The 14,211-nt window shown below is 37.3% G+C and overlaps 2 protein-coding genes across 3 annotated transcripts; both read left to right on the forward strand.

Annotated features, from left to right (window-relative positions):
* The first annotated feature begins 453 nt into the window (after nucleotides 1–453).
* Nucleotides 454–3,674, forward strand: LOC133860823 (uncharacterized). The gene is made up of 5 exons (XM_062296448.1): nucleotides 454–680; nucleotides 770–984; nucleotides 1,987–2,157; nucleotides 2,280–2,515; nucleotides 3,286–3,674. Exons 1-5 carry the CDS (start codon nucleotides 611–613, stop codon nucleotides 3,533–3,535), a joined length of 942 nt encoding a protein of 313 aa, XP_062152432.1. The 5' UTR covers nucleotides 454–610; the 3' UTR covers nucleotides 3,536–3,674.
* Nucleotides 3,675–4,930: 1,256 nt separating this feature from the next.
* LOC133860820 (uncharacterized) lies at nucleotides 4,931–8,199 on the forward strand. 2 transcript variants are annotated; one of them, XM_062296446.1, is made up of 5 exons: nucleotides 4,931–5,147; nucleotides 5,231–5,448; nucleotides 6,483–6,653; nucleotides 6,780–7,015; nucleotides 7,684–8,199. In XM_062296446.1, exons 1-5 carry the CDS (start codon nucleotides 5,078–5,080, stop codon nucleotides 7,934–7,936), a joined length of 948 nt encoding a protein of 315 aa, XP_062152430.1. In that variant the 5' UTR covers nucleotides 4,931–5,077; the 3' UTR covers nucleotides 7,937–8,199. The 2 variants fall into 2 exon arrangements, with proteins under 2 accessions (XP_062152430.1, XP_062152431.1); XM_062296447.1 differs by having other exon boundaries at nucleotides 4,946–5,147; nucleotides 5,234–5,448.
* The last annotated feature ends 6,012 nt before the right edge of the window (nucleotides 8,200–14,211 follow it).

Genomic DNA, 14,211 nt, shown 5'->3' on the forward strand with positions numbered 1-14,211 from the left:
AGAGAATAACAATGATTTTATTGAACTCCAATCAAATTCTAAACGAGTTCGCATATAGATAAATTTAGCAAGTTTGACAATGGTTCTTTGTTTATGAAATAAAATTTAAGAATACCATCCTAACCAAGGACAATTGAAAAAATTAATGCGTATGAAGTTTCAAAATAAATTGTAAGTTACATTTATATGTTTTAAATAATAATTAAATTTTGTTAATTTTTTTATTTATTTAGTCAGTTATATTCATTTATATCTTTATTTTATTTTATTTTGAAGTTTAGTTTATCCTTTTTTTTTTTCTTTTTTTTTTTTATCCCTATATATATATATATATCTTGACCCTTGAACTAAAATCCTGACTATGCTACTTTTGTTTTTATTTTTGTTTTATCCGCAACTAGATAATATATCTACAGTTTGTCTTTTGGACGCGTGTATGGGGAATCACAAAGTGTTGGATGAGATCCCTTTTGGTACTTGGGCGATGAAGTCTATGAAGTCCCTTGACCTTAGGAGAGAGTCGAGAGACAGATTCATAGTCCATTGATGAACCAGAACCGTACTCATCTCTTGTTGAATTCACTCATTGTTCATCCCTTCTCACTCCAAAATGGAAAAGATCCAGCACAGTCATGTACAAGTAAGAGAACTTAAGCTTCATGTAGCAGAGATTGGAACCGGTAATCTGATACCAACATGTTCTTTCATGGTCTTTTTTGTTTTTGTTTTTCTACTCGATCTGTATAATTAATCATGAACTTTTTAGCAGGTGTTAAGGTAGTGCTGTTCTTGCATGGGTTCCCTGAAATATGGTATACATGGAGGAAGCAGATGATTGCTGTTGCAAATGCTGGGTACCGAGCAATAGCCATAGACTTCAGGGGCTATGGACTGTCTGATCAGCCAGCAGAGCCAGAGAAAGCAACTTTCAAGGACCTTGTTGATGATGTTGTCAGCCTCCTTGACTCTCTGGGAATCAACAAGGTACTATTCTCCCATTAAGCTCACTTCCCACTTAATATTGCTTCAATATTTGATTCAATCATCCAAATACAAGAATCAAAGAGTTTCTGAAAATTTGATCTACTCCTGAAATCAGGGAATTTTTTTTCTTCTCTTTTTTCTGTTAGCTGTAGATACATCAGTAAGTTTGAGTTATCCTGGGAACAATCTTCAGATAAATCATATACCAAATTGTTCTTCAATCACTCACACGAATGGTGTTAATTACTGGCAAACTACTTGTCCCAAATTGGAATACTGGAGCGACCTAATCCTCTGTGTAAGTGAGACTCGAGAGACAGCTTGACAACAAAAAAAGAAAAAAAAAATGATTATTATAACAGTTGAAATCTACTCGAAGTTGGCTCAATTGGAGCAATATGTTGCAAGAATAATTTGAGCGATCTTCTGAATTTGGCAACAAATTAATTCCACTCCTTATAAGTTCTTTCTTGACATTTAGACTTGAGATGTGTTTGGTGTCATTCTCCTACATAACTCTTGTCCATCTTTTGTTTTATTAAATCCACCATTGAATCTGTAGGACCCATGTGTTAGTTCTACAGATTCAGTTGTGGATTTACACACCTCTTGTATGGAGATAGACAAAAGATGAATAAGAGAATGAAAACAAACATTTCTCTTTAAACTTTCATTAATTTCCATGATTTTCCATCTTTGCACGACTTGGTCCATTTTAGGTTAGTGTTAAATTAGTTTCTTGCCTTTCTAAGCTCGTAGATTGTCATAAGAGGATCATGATTGTGTGGAGAATGCAGTTTTTTGAGTTCAATAACTATTCAGTTTTCATTAGCATTATTAACGTGTATATTGATTTGTGAGTTGAAAACACAGGTTTTCAATTACTTTTATCGTTTTTACTACGGCAATACTGTTACTGGTATTTCCGTTAAGTTAAGAAGAATTAATCTTAAAAACTTGATCATAATATGCATCCCCACGACTTGGATTTTTTGGCACCAGGCTTTTCTTGTTGGGAAGGACTTCGGAGCTATGCCAGCATACCTAGTAGCAGCAGTCCACCCAGAAAGGGTTTCCGGCGTCATAACACTTGGTATTCCTTTCATATTACCTGGTCCTTCTGCTATCCAAAATCATCTCCTTCCTGAAGGCTTCTATATATCGAGGTGGCAGGTATGTATTCATTCTTACATAAACATAGTCCTGACAGAGAAAAACATTTAAGGAAGCAAATCCAGTTATATTAAACAATCACTCAATTATATGTTATTGTTGTGATTACTTTGTAATCCTAGGAGCCAGGGCGAGCAGAAGCAGATTTCGGCCGCTTTGATGTAAAGTCGGTGATAAGGAATATCTACACTCTGTTCTCAGGAAGTGAGGTCCCGGTGGCGGCCGAGGAGCAGGAAATCATGGCCTTGTTTAACCCATCTACTCCTCTACCGCCATGGTTCTCTGAGGAAGATCTCTCAGTCTATGCATCCTTGTATGAAAAATCTGGGTTTCGTTTTCCCTTGCAGGTTCCCTACAGGTAAAAGTCTGAGGCAATGTTAAAGCTTCGCTTTTATTTCTAAAAGCAAGAGAGAAAGACAAGAAAAATACCTAAATACGGCTTACAATTCATCTTCACTGCCACTTCATCTCAGTTGTACGGCAGAATACTAAATAGCATTACTCTATACTTCAAGAACCAAATAATGGGTAAAGAAAATGAGTAATGTAATTTAGTAGACTACCATACGACTCTGTCATACAACTGAAATGATGTAGTAATTAAAATCAATCCTTATTATTTTTTATTTTATTTTGTAAGTGTTGATCTAAGAGCTAATTTTCACTACCACATCAGCAACTTGTATGGCTACCGTATAACAATCTAAATAGCATTACTCAAAGAAAAATGATCGGTAATGGGCCTTAGAGTGATTTTTGTTATATGATAATACTCATGAAGTAAAGTTGCTACAACAATAACCATATAATTCACATTTTGTTAGTCTAAGGTATGAGTCGCATTCTAAAATGCATGTGATTCTTATATGTTTTTTTTTTTTTTTTTTTAAATAAAAAATAAAAAATTCTTATAAACATTTCTAATAGAGAATGTGATTTTCACATATATTTTTGACAGACATCAGTAAGAATTTTCTTCCGACTCTAACCCAATTTAAAAAAAAAAAAACTTTGTCCTACCCACCACAGAGGCAGACAACCTTACTCTTGTTAGGTTCTCATGAAGCCAATATGATCTCCCAAAAGTATGAAAATCGTTGTTTATGAAAACCTTCCTAATTTTTGCAGGACTTTGACTGTGGATTGTGGTATAACTGACCCAAAAGTCAAAGCTCCATCGCTGCTAATTATGGGTGAGAAGGATTATGTCTTCAAATTTCCAGGGATGGAGGAGTATATAAGGAGTGGGGCCGTGAAGCAATTTGTGCCCGATTTAGATATTAAGTACTTGCCGGAGGGAAGCCATTTTGTCCATGAACAACTCCCGGAGCAAGTGAATGAGCTCATCATCACCTTCCTCAACAAACACAGCATCTGATGAGGATACGGCAGCATATGCTTGGTTGTCTTAAAGCACATATTTGGGAATAAGTAAGACTTTGCCAACATGTGCTTGGCTTAGAACATTTCCAGCAATAAGATGTAAAATACCTAATTAAAAAGCACTCTAGTTTTAATTTTTTTTTTTTTTGGGATGAATGATAATTTCATTAAACCAACAAGGAATACACCTCCCTCTAGCAAATAGGCTAGAAACTCCACTATCAACAACCTCCTGATCAAACAACTACACAATATATCTACAAAAACACCCAAACCAAAAATTTGCAAAAAACAAAACAAAACAAAACATTGTATGCAACAAACACTGCAATTGCTACTACAGAAATCTGCAACTGAAACAAAGCATGAAATTGCTGCTACAAACAATCTTCTGCATCTGCAATCCATAACACAGAGACTGCATCAGCATCAGGCTCCAAACAATCTGTCCGACAGACCCTATTTGCTTTACTGCGCAAGAATTGTCCTCTAGACAAGATCCTCATTCGAACTTCCCAATTGATTTTCTGAATTAGTTTCTCCTCTGTTAGCAAACGATTACCATGTCTGATATTATTTCTCTCCTGCCATAAATTGTACACAGTAGCACTCAAACACAATCTGAATAGCACAGCTTTCAAACCCCTACCTTTCAAAACTTTCACTCCTCTATCAACAACTTTCCACTGAGTTGGGGGGATCACCAATTAAACATTTCCCAACCAGATTCATTTAGAGAAACCACACTTAAGAAAATAAGTGATTCCTACCTTCAATGCAACTTCAACAAAAAACACAAAGAACATTACCTACAAAACCCCACTTTAGCAATCTCTCCCCAGTGGTGAGGCTTACACGTACTGCCAACCCCAGAAAGAAAGCTTGTCGAGGGATTGCCAACGTAAACCAAATGAGCTTCCACCACTGAATTTGTTGATGTCTATGTGACTGTCTAATCACTTCCCAAGTATCCGCACAGTTGAAAACACACTTTCTTAGAAATACTCCAAGTTGGCAGGTCACAATCGCTTACCAAAGGTAACTTACTTTGAATCTTAACAAGATCTTCAGTTCTTGCGGGTTGCCACATCCAAGTTTTATCCCTAAGAACACTGGACACCTTTGCATCATGTTGGTTGCAAGCATCATAAATGGCTCTATGTCCATAAACTTCATGAAGTAACCCGTCCAGGCGCCAATAGTCAAGCCAAAGACAAATTTTCTCACCAGTGCCCAACTACATAATTTCAATTTCATGAGCTACCAACTAAAAATATAATAATCAAAGTACTACAATAAAAATTCAATATGCTACTTTTTTTTTTCTCTGCAACTAGACAATATAATATACCTACAGTTAGTCTTCTGTACAAGTGTATGGGGAATCATAAAGCGTTGGATCCCTTTTGGTAGTTGGGCGATGAAGTCTATTAAGTCCCTTGACCTTAGGAGAGACAGATTCATAGTCCATTGATGAACCAGAATCATACTTACCTCTTGTTGAATTCACTCATTGCTCATCACTTCTCTCTCCAAAATGGAAAAGATCCAGCACAGTCATGTACAAGTAAGAGAACTTAAGCTTCATGTAGCAGAGATTGGAACCGGTAATCTGATACCAACATGTTCTTTCATAGTCTTTTTTGTTTTTGTTTTTTCTACTCTGTATAATTAATAATGAACTTTTTAGCAGGTGTTAAGGTGGTGCTGTTCTTGCATGGGTTCCCTGAAATATGGTATACATGGAGGAAGCAGATGATTGCTGTTGCAAATGCTGGGTACCGAGCAATAGCCATAGACTTCAGGGGCTATGGACTGTCTGATCAGCCAGCAGAGCCAGAGAAAGCAACTTTCAAGGACCTTGTTGATGATGTTGTCAGCCTCCTTGACTCTCTGGGAATCAACAAGGTACTATTCTCCCATTAATCTCACTTCCCACTTAATATTGCTTGAATAATGATTCAATCACTCACGGAAATGGGGTTAATTACTGGCAAACTACTTGTCCCAAATTGGAATTTTGGAGCGATCTAATCCTGTGTGTATGTGAGACTCGAGGGACAGCTTGACAAAAAAAAAAAAAGAAGAAGAAGAAGAAAAGAAAAGAATTGATGGTAGCAAAACCAACCCCAAAAGCAGTGCTTCGGTTCTTTAATCATAGAAACAGCTTAGGAAAAAAAAAAAATCATAGAGATTCACTTAAATACTTGGCCCAAGTCCATTTGAGCCAAGTCAAGATAGAATGCTTCACTAAAAATCCGTTAGAAGTCCGCTTGAGCTAAGTCCAGACAGAATGCTTCACTCGAAATCTGCTCGAAGTTGGCTCAAGTGGACCAATATGTTGCAAGAATAATTTGAGCGATCTTTTGAATTTGGCAACAAATTAATTCCACTCCTTTTGAGTTCTTTCTTGACATTTTGACTTGAGATGTGTTTGGTATTATTCTCCTACATATCTCTTGTCCATCTTTTGTTTTATTAAATCCACCATTAAATCTGTAGGACCCACGTGTTTGTTCTACAAATTCAATTGTGGATTTACACACCTCTTGTATGGCGATAGACAAAAGATGAATAAGAGAATGATAACAAACATTTCTCCTTAAACTTTCATTAATTTCCATGATTTTCCATCTTTAAACGACTTGATCCATTTTAGATTAGTTTTATAATTAGTTTCTTGCCTTTCTGAGCTTGTAGATTGTCATAAGAGGATCATGATTGTATGGAGAATGCAATTTTTTGAGTTCAATAACTATTCTGTTTTCATTACAATTATCAACGTGTGTATTGATTTGTTAGTTGAAAACACATATTTTCAATCATTTTTATCGCTTTTACTACGGCAATACTATTACTGGTATTTCCGTTAAGTTAGAAGAATTAACCTTAAAAACTTGATCATAATATGCATCCCCACGACTTGAATTTTTTGGTATCAGGCTTTTCTTGTTGGGAAGGACTTTGGAGCTATGCCGGCATACCAAGTAGCAGTAATCCACTCAGAAAGGGTTTCCGGCGTCATAACAATTGGTATTCCTTTCATATTACCTGGTCCTTCTGCTTTCCAAAGTCATCTCCTTCCTGAAGGCTTCTATATATCAAGGTGGCAGGTATGTATTCATTCTGAAATAAACACAATCCTAACAGAGAAAAATATTTAAGGGAGTAGATGCAGTTATATTAAACAATCACTCAATTATATGTTCTTAATGTGATTTCTTTGTACGTAATCCTAGGAGCCAGGGCGAGCAGAAGCAGATTTCAACCGCTTTGATGTTAAGTCGGTGATAAGGAATATCTATACTTTGTTCTCAGGAAGTGAGGTCCCGGTTGCGCCCGAGGGGCAAGAAATCATGGCCTTGTTTAACCGATCTACTCCTCTACCGCCATGGTTCTCTGAGGAAGATCTCTCAATCTATGCATCCTTGTATGAAAAATCTGGGTTCCGTTTTGCCTTGCAGGTTCCTTACAGGTAAATAAAAGCTCCCCATAGTCTGAAGCTTCGCTTGTATTTCTAAAAGCAAGAGAGAAAGACAAGAAAAATATCTGAATATGGCTTACAATTCATCTTCACTACCACGCCATCCCAGCTGTACAACAAAATACTAAATCGCATTACTCTATACTTCAAGAACCAAATAATGGCTAAAGAAAATGAGTAATGCTATTTAGTAGACTACTATACAACTATGCCATACAACTGTAATGATGTGGTAATGAAAATCAGTACTTTTTTTTTTTACAAATATTGATCCAAGAGCTAATTTTTTTTACCACATCATCAAGTTGTATGTTAATAGTCATGAAGTGAAGTTGCTACAACGATAACCTCATAATTCACATTTTGTTTGTCTAAGGTATGAGTCGCGTTTGAAAATGTATGTGATTCTTAGATGTTTTTTTTCTTTTTTAAATAAAAAATTCTCACTTAGATTTTTAAGAGAGCATGCGATTTTCACATATATTTTTGATAGACGTTAGTAAGAATTTTCTTCCAACTCTAACCTAATTTGAAAGAAAACTTTGCCCTACCCACCACAGAGGCAGACAACCTTACTCTTGTTTGGTTCTCATGAAGCCAATATGATCTCCCAAAAGTATAAAAATCGTTGGTTTTGAAAACCCTGGTCTTTTTTGCAGGACTTTAACTGTGGATTGCGGTATAACTGACCCAAAAGTCAAAGCTCCATCGCTGCTAATTATGGGTGAGAAGGATTGTGTCTTCAAATATCCAGGAATGGAGGAGTATATAAAGAGTGGGGCCGTGAAGCAATTTGTGCCCGATTTAGATATTAAGTACTTGCCAGAAGGAAGCCATTTTGTCCATGAACAACTCCCGGAGCAGGTGAATGAGCTCATCATCACCTTCCTCAACAAACACAACATCTGCTAAGGATACCCTGATTGCCGAAGGTGCAAGAATGAGCCAATGTTTCCATGGCATATGCTTGGTTGGGGATGTATATGAATCAAGCCGCGCCGAGCTTTGCATGTTCGAACTCGGCTTAGTAAATTTTTAGTGTGTTCGAGCTTAGCTCAAGCTCGTTGAAATTTTCAAAATTTATGTTTGAGCTCGGCTCGTTTCCTTTTCAAGTGCTTCAAACTTAATAAGTATTTATCAAATAAACGAGCTGAGCTCGTTTTTATTTTTGGGCACCTGCTCTCTTTTTTTCTTTTTCTTTTTTTTTTTTTGTCCTTTTTTTACAAGCAAATCAAGGCAAGATAAACATAAACATTGAAACACAAGCTAAATTCATTCTAATATCAAATTTCATAACTCTTTTGGTTAGAGTTTGATCATTCAAACCTGATAGCAAGTTTCAATGATCCTTAAACATTTTTTACAGACTAATATCTGGATTCTCAGCATTCATAATGTTAGAAGCTTACAACTTACAACCTACTTCATAAAGCCAACAACAAATTCCAACTAACAACTCATTCTCAAGAATTCCAACAAAAAATAAACAAAAGAGTAGTTGCCAAGCTTCAAGCTAACAATAATATAATATAACATATACAAAATAACATGAACTACAATACATTCAAAAAAAAAAAAAAAAAAGTCCAGCTACAGATCCCCATAGATGGATAGTCCCCATCTCCAGAATTCCAACCGAAAATAATCAAAAGATAACCTGTTAACTTCCAAGCTTCAAGCTAACAATATAACAAATACAAAATAACATAAACTATTCTACACAAGCATTCAAAAAAATAAGTCCAACTACCAAGCTTACAAAATTAACAAGAATAAGTTTAAATACATGGTAGCCTATACATCAAATCCCCAAGGAGACCGGGATTAACTTCTTCACCTATTTATTACAAATTTACAAGAGAAAATGCAAAATTAGTAAGAATCATAATCATAAAAACTTAAGCATGCAAACTTACATAATTAGTGTATACATGACCATGAAATATTTCCCAATCAACTTACCATGAGCATACCAAATACCATCTGTAACGACCCACCCCCAATGACACAATATTGTCCGTTTTTAGCTCCTCAAACAAGACTTCCCAGGAGGTCACCCATCCTGGGATTGCTCTCGCAGAAGCACGCTTAACTGCAGAGTTATAATAGGTTCATAACCATCACGGCTTTAAAACGCGTTGTGTCATAAAGGGTGCTGATGTGCAAATTTTAATACTCGCAAGCGCACGAATCGTTTGCAATATAGTGTATGTGCAAGTGCGAGATCGTATACACAGGGAATTGCGTTGCAAAAAATTAATTTCTATTATTCACCAAATTCGGAACTAGGTTAAAATAGAATTAGTTTAAATAGAAATTAATTTTTGCAACACAATTCCCTGTGGGATCGACCTCGCACTTGCACACACACTATATTGCAAACGATTCGTACGCTTGCGAGTATTAAAATTTTCACATCAAGCTAACAATATAACAAATACAAAATAACATAAACTATTCTACACAAGCATTCAAAAAAATAAGTCCGACTACCAAGCTTACAAAATTAACAAGAATAAGTTTAAATACATGGTAGCCTATACAACAAATCCCCAAGGAGACCGGGATTAACTTCTTCACCTATTTATTACAAATTTACAAGAGAAAATGCAAAAATTAGTAAGAATCATAATCATAAAAACTTAAGCATGCAAACTTACATAATTAGTGTATACATGACCATGAAATATTTCCCAATCAACTTACCATGAGCATACCAAATACCATCTGTAACGACCCACCCCTAATGACACAATATTGTCCGTTTTTAGCTCCTCAAACAAGACTTCCCAGGAGGTCACCCATCCTGGGATTGCTCTCGCAGAAGCACGCTTAACTGCAGAGTTATAATAGGTTCATAACCATCACGGCTTTAAAACGCGTTGTGTCATACTCGCAAGCGCACGAATCGTTTGCAATATAGTGTATGTGCAAGTGCGAGATCGTATACACAGGGAATTGCGTTGCAAAAAATTAATTTCTATTATTCACCAAATTCGGAACTAGGTTAAAATAGAATTAGTTTAAATAGAAATTAATTTTTGCAACACAATTCCCTGTGGGATCGACCTCGCACTTGCACACACACTATATTGCAAACGATTCGTACGCTTGCGAGTATTAAAATTTTCACATCAAGCTAACAATATAACAAATACAAAATAACATAAACTATTCTACACAAGCATTCAAAAAAATAAGTCCGACTACCAAGCTTACAAAATTAACAAGAATAAGTTTAAATACATGGTAGCCTATACAACAAATCCCCAAGGAGACCGGGATTAACTTCTTCACCTATTTATTACAAATTTACAAGAGAAAATGCAAAAATTAGTAAGAATCATAATCATAAAAACTTAAGCATGCAAACTTACATAATTAGTGTATACATGACCATGAAATATTTCCCAATCAACTTACCATGAGCATACCAAATACCATCTGTAACGACCCACCCCTAATGACACAATATTGTCCGTTTTTAGCTCCTCAAACAAGACTTCCCAGGAGGTCACCCATCCTGGGATTGCTCTCGCAGAAGCACGCTTAACTGCAGAGTTATAATAGGTTCATAACCATCACGGCTTTAAAACGCGTTGTGTCATACTCGCAAGCGCACGAATCGTTTGCAATATAGTGTATGTGCAAGTGCGAGATCGTATACACAGGGAATTGCGTTGCAAAAAATTAATTTCTATTATTCACCAAATTCGGAACTAGGTTAAAATAGAATTAGTTTAAATAGAAATTAATTTTTGCAACACAATTCCCTGTGGGATCGACCTCGCACTTGCACACACACTATATTGCAAACGATTCGTGCGCTTGCGAGTATTAAAATTTTCATATCAAGTTTTTGGCGCCGTTGCCGGGGAATTGTTTTGTTTGTGGAAATTGATTTTTGTTTGAATTGATTTTATTTTTCTACTAGTTTAGATAGACTTTTGTTTTGTTTTTCTTCTTCCAATTTTTGTTTCTTTTTATTTTTATTTGTTTTTGCTTTATTACCTAACAAAAAAAAAAAAACAAGAAAAAAGCAAGATTTTCTGTTTTATTGTTATTTCAGGTTGTGCGGAATTTTGCGAACACAGGAGTCGGTACTTGGAGAAGTTCAGTAGCAGAAAATTTTTGCCAAAAAAATTTTGGTCCAAACCTGTAAGTTTCAATTCTTACCTTTTCAGTGTCTTTGTTTGGTTGTATGCATTTGTGTTAGTCTTGAATTTTTTATTTTTTATTTTTTTTTATTCATTTTGTTTGTGCTATTTTTCTTTTAATCGTTAAAAGTAAATAAAATAATAATAAAATAAAGAGAAGACTTTGCTAGTGTGGGTCTACGGAACTATCTAAGGGGCAAAATCAAGGCAAATTCTGGCAAGGAAGGTCTTGGGATTTAAGTGTGTCCGGTGTGACCCCCCTCACCTTCCTGGGAACTAACCTAGATTGCACCTTGGAGAATTTTGTTTACCTTACTTGCAATTTCTTTTCTCTATCTTGTTTATTTTTTATTTTTTTTTATTTTTTTTTAATTTTTGTCCATCTTTTCTATCTTGTTTGTTTTGTGGTTAAATTTTGTTTGGAACTTTGTATGCTTGGTTGGAGATCCTTGAACTTAGAATTGTTACCCTTAGATCCCGATATAGATAGGGTGTTTAGGAAAAAGCGCAAAACACCTGTCCAAGCAAAAGTTGAGCGGAGAACAACTTCTAAGATGGGAGACAACACGGGAGGAAATCCCAATGTAAATGTGGAGCAGCCAAGAGCGGAAAATGTGGACTACACTAGATCACTCAGGGATTTATTTGCACCCGTTGCGACGAACTCTGCGTCATGTATAGTTTTGCCACCCACCAATGCCACCCACTTCGATCTAAAACCGCATGTCATCCAACTCTTGCCCTCATTCCATGGCTTAGATCTCGAAAATCCTTACAGCCATGTAAAAAAGTTCAAAGATATCTGTGCTACTTTCAAATTTCAAAACTTTTCTGAGGAATCTGTACATCTTAGACTTTTTCCATTCTCTCTTCACGATAAAGCCAAGGCATGGTTGGATTCAAATATGCCTGGTTCTATCACATCTTGGGATAACTTGCTAAACAAGTTTTACAACAAATTTTTCCCAATGTCCAAGGTGAATGAATGTAGAAAGGAAATAAGCTCTTTTACTCAAGAGGAGGATGAAAAATTTTCGGAGAGTTGGGAAAGATTTAAAGAAATGTTGATCAAGTGTCCTCCTCATGGATACGAGAAATGGAGACTCGTGCAGTTCTTTTACCAAGGATTGACTCAATCCAGCCGCAGCATGATTGAGTCAATGAATGGAGGCGCATTTCTGAGTTTGACGGGAGAAGAAGCATATCGGACCTTGGATCAATTGTCCGATAACTCCCAATAGTGGGATTTTTCAAGCTATCGGGATAGATCAGCTCGCATACAAAAGAAGGGAGGTATCTATGAGGTGAAGGAAGATGTGGAGCTTAAGATGAAGTTAGATGCCCTTACTAAGAAGGTCGATGCCCTCGTCATAGGGAAATCCATCCCCTCATCAAACCCATTCCACGTGGATTGTTGTTCCATCTGTGCTAGTCCCATTCACTCGGCACAGACTTGTCCTTCTTTGCCAACGTTTGTTGAATCATCACTGGAACAAGTCAATGCTTTCAATGACTTTAGGAAGCAATCCAATGGACCATTCTCTGAGACTTACAATCCTGGGTGGCGAAACCATCCTAATTTTTCGTGGAAGCAGAATCAACCAATGAATCAAGGGGGGTCCCCTCATCAAACCCATAATCAATACCCCCCTGGATTCCATCAATCGGTTCAGGGTCGTCAAGAGCCGCCAACACCAGTATACCAAGTTCCTACTCAAACCCCAGCCTCTTCTTCACATTCCACATTAGAGGACTCTCTCAAAGACTTCATCAAGCAATCTATTAATGAAGTGAAGAATGCCATCATGGTGAACTCTCAAGCAATTGCCAAGATGGAAGTTCAACTTGGGCAAATGGCAAATCAGTTGGGTGAGAGAGAGAAGGGGAAACTTCCCAGCCAGCCCGTGCCAAATCCAAGGTTGCAGTTTCAAGGGGGAGGTTCATCCAATGCGGTGCAGGGGCAAGAGCATGTTCAAGCCATTGTCTCACTTAGGTCAGGGAGACAAGTGGACAACCAAGTAGGTCTTTCTGAAGAGAACCCTGTTGCTGAACAAGAGCGAAGAAGCGGTGGCACGAAGGAGAAAGATGTGGAACCATCTACAGCCACTGATGAGACCCCTCCTAGGTCGTTTATACCTAAGGCGCCCTACCCTGACAGATTACTTGCGCCCAAGAAAGGAGGGAAGTTCGAGGACATTCTGGAGGTATTCAAGCAAGTGCAGATCAACATCCCATTTTTGGATGCCATCCAGCAGGTGCCGTCTTATGCCAAGTTCTTGAAGGACTTGATCACGGTGAAGAGGAAAACTAATGTCCCGAAGAAGGTATGTTTGACCGAGCATGTCAGTTCGATCCTGCAATGCAAACTGCCCATCAAGCAGAAGGACCCTGGATGTCCAACCATCTCTTGCATGATAGGAGTTAGCCACATAGAGAAGGCTATGCTAGATCTTGGAGCAAGTGTCAACCTCCTGCCTTATTCGGTTTACCTGCAATTGGGGTTGGGAGAATTGAAGCCTACCTCTATGACGCTCCAATTGGCTGATCGGTCAGTGAAGGTACCACGGGGAATCATTGAGGATGTTTTGATTAGGGTGGATAAATTCTATTTCCCCGTGGATTTCATAGTGCTAGACACAGAGCCGGTCCACAATGTAGGGATTCAAATACCGGTGATTCTAGGGCGTCCTTTCTTAGCCACGGCTAATGCCCTCATAAATTGTAGGACAGGGGCCATGAAGATCTCTTTTGGCAACATGACAGTGGAGCTGAACATCTTTGACATCAGCAAACAGCCATTAGAGACTACTGAGATTGAAAGTGCATGCTTGATTGAGGAGATCATCGAGGATACTATTGATGAAACAAGCATTGAGGACCCCCTGGAGGCATGCTTTGCTCAATTCGGAGAAGATTTGGATTTAGATAAGTTACTTGAGCAAGCAAATGCTATGTTAGAGTTTGCTCATCTGGAGAGCAGCAAGGAAAATGAGATAGAAGTTCCTGAGCCTCCCAAGAAGGAACTTAAGA

This window comes from Alnus glutinosa, chromosome 2 (assembly GCF_958979055.1).
Source record: "Alnus glutinosa chromosome 2, dhAlnGlut1.1, whole genome shotgun sequence".
Classification (NCBI taxonomy): domain Eukaryota; kingdom Viridiplantae; phylum Streptophyta; class Magnoliopsida; order Fagales; family Betulaceae; genus Alnus; species Alnus glutinosa.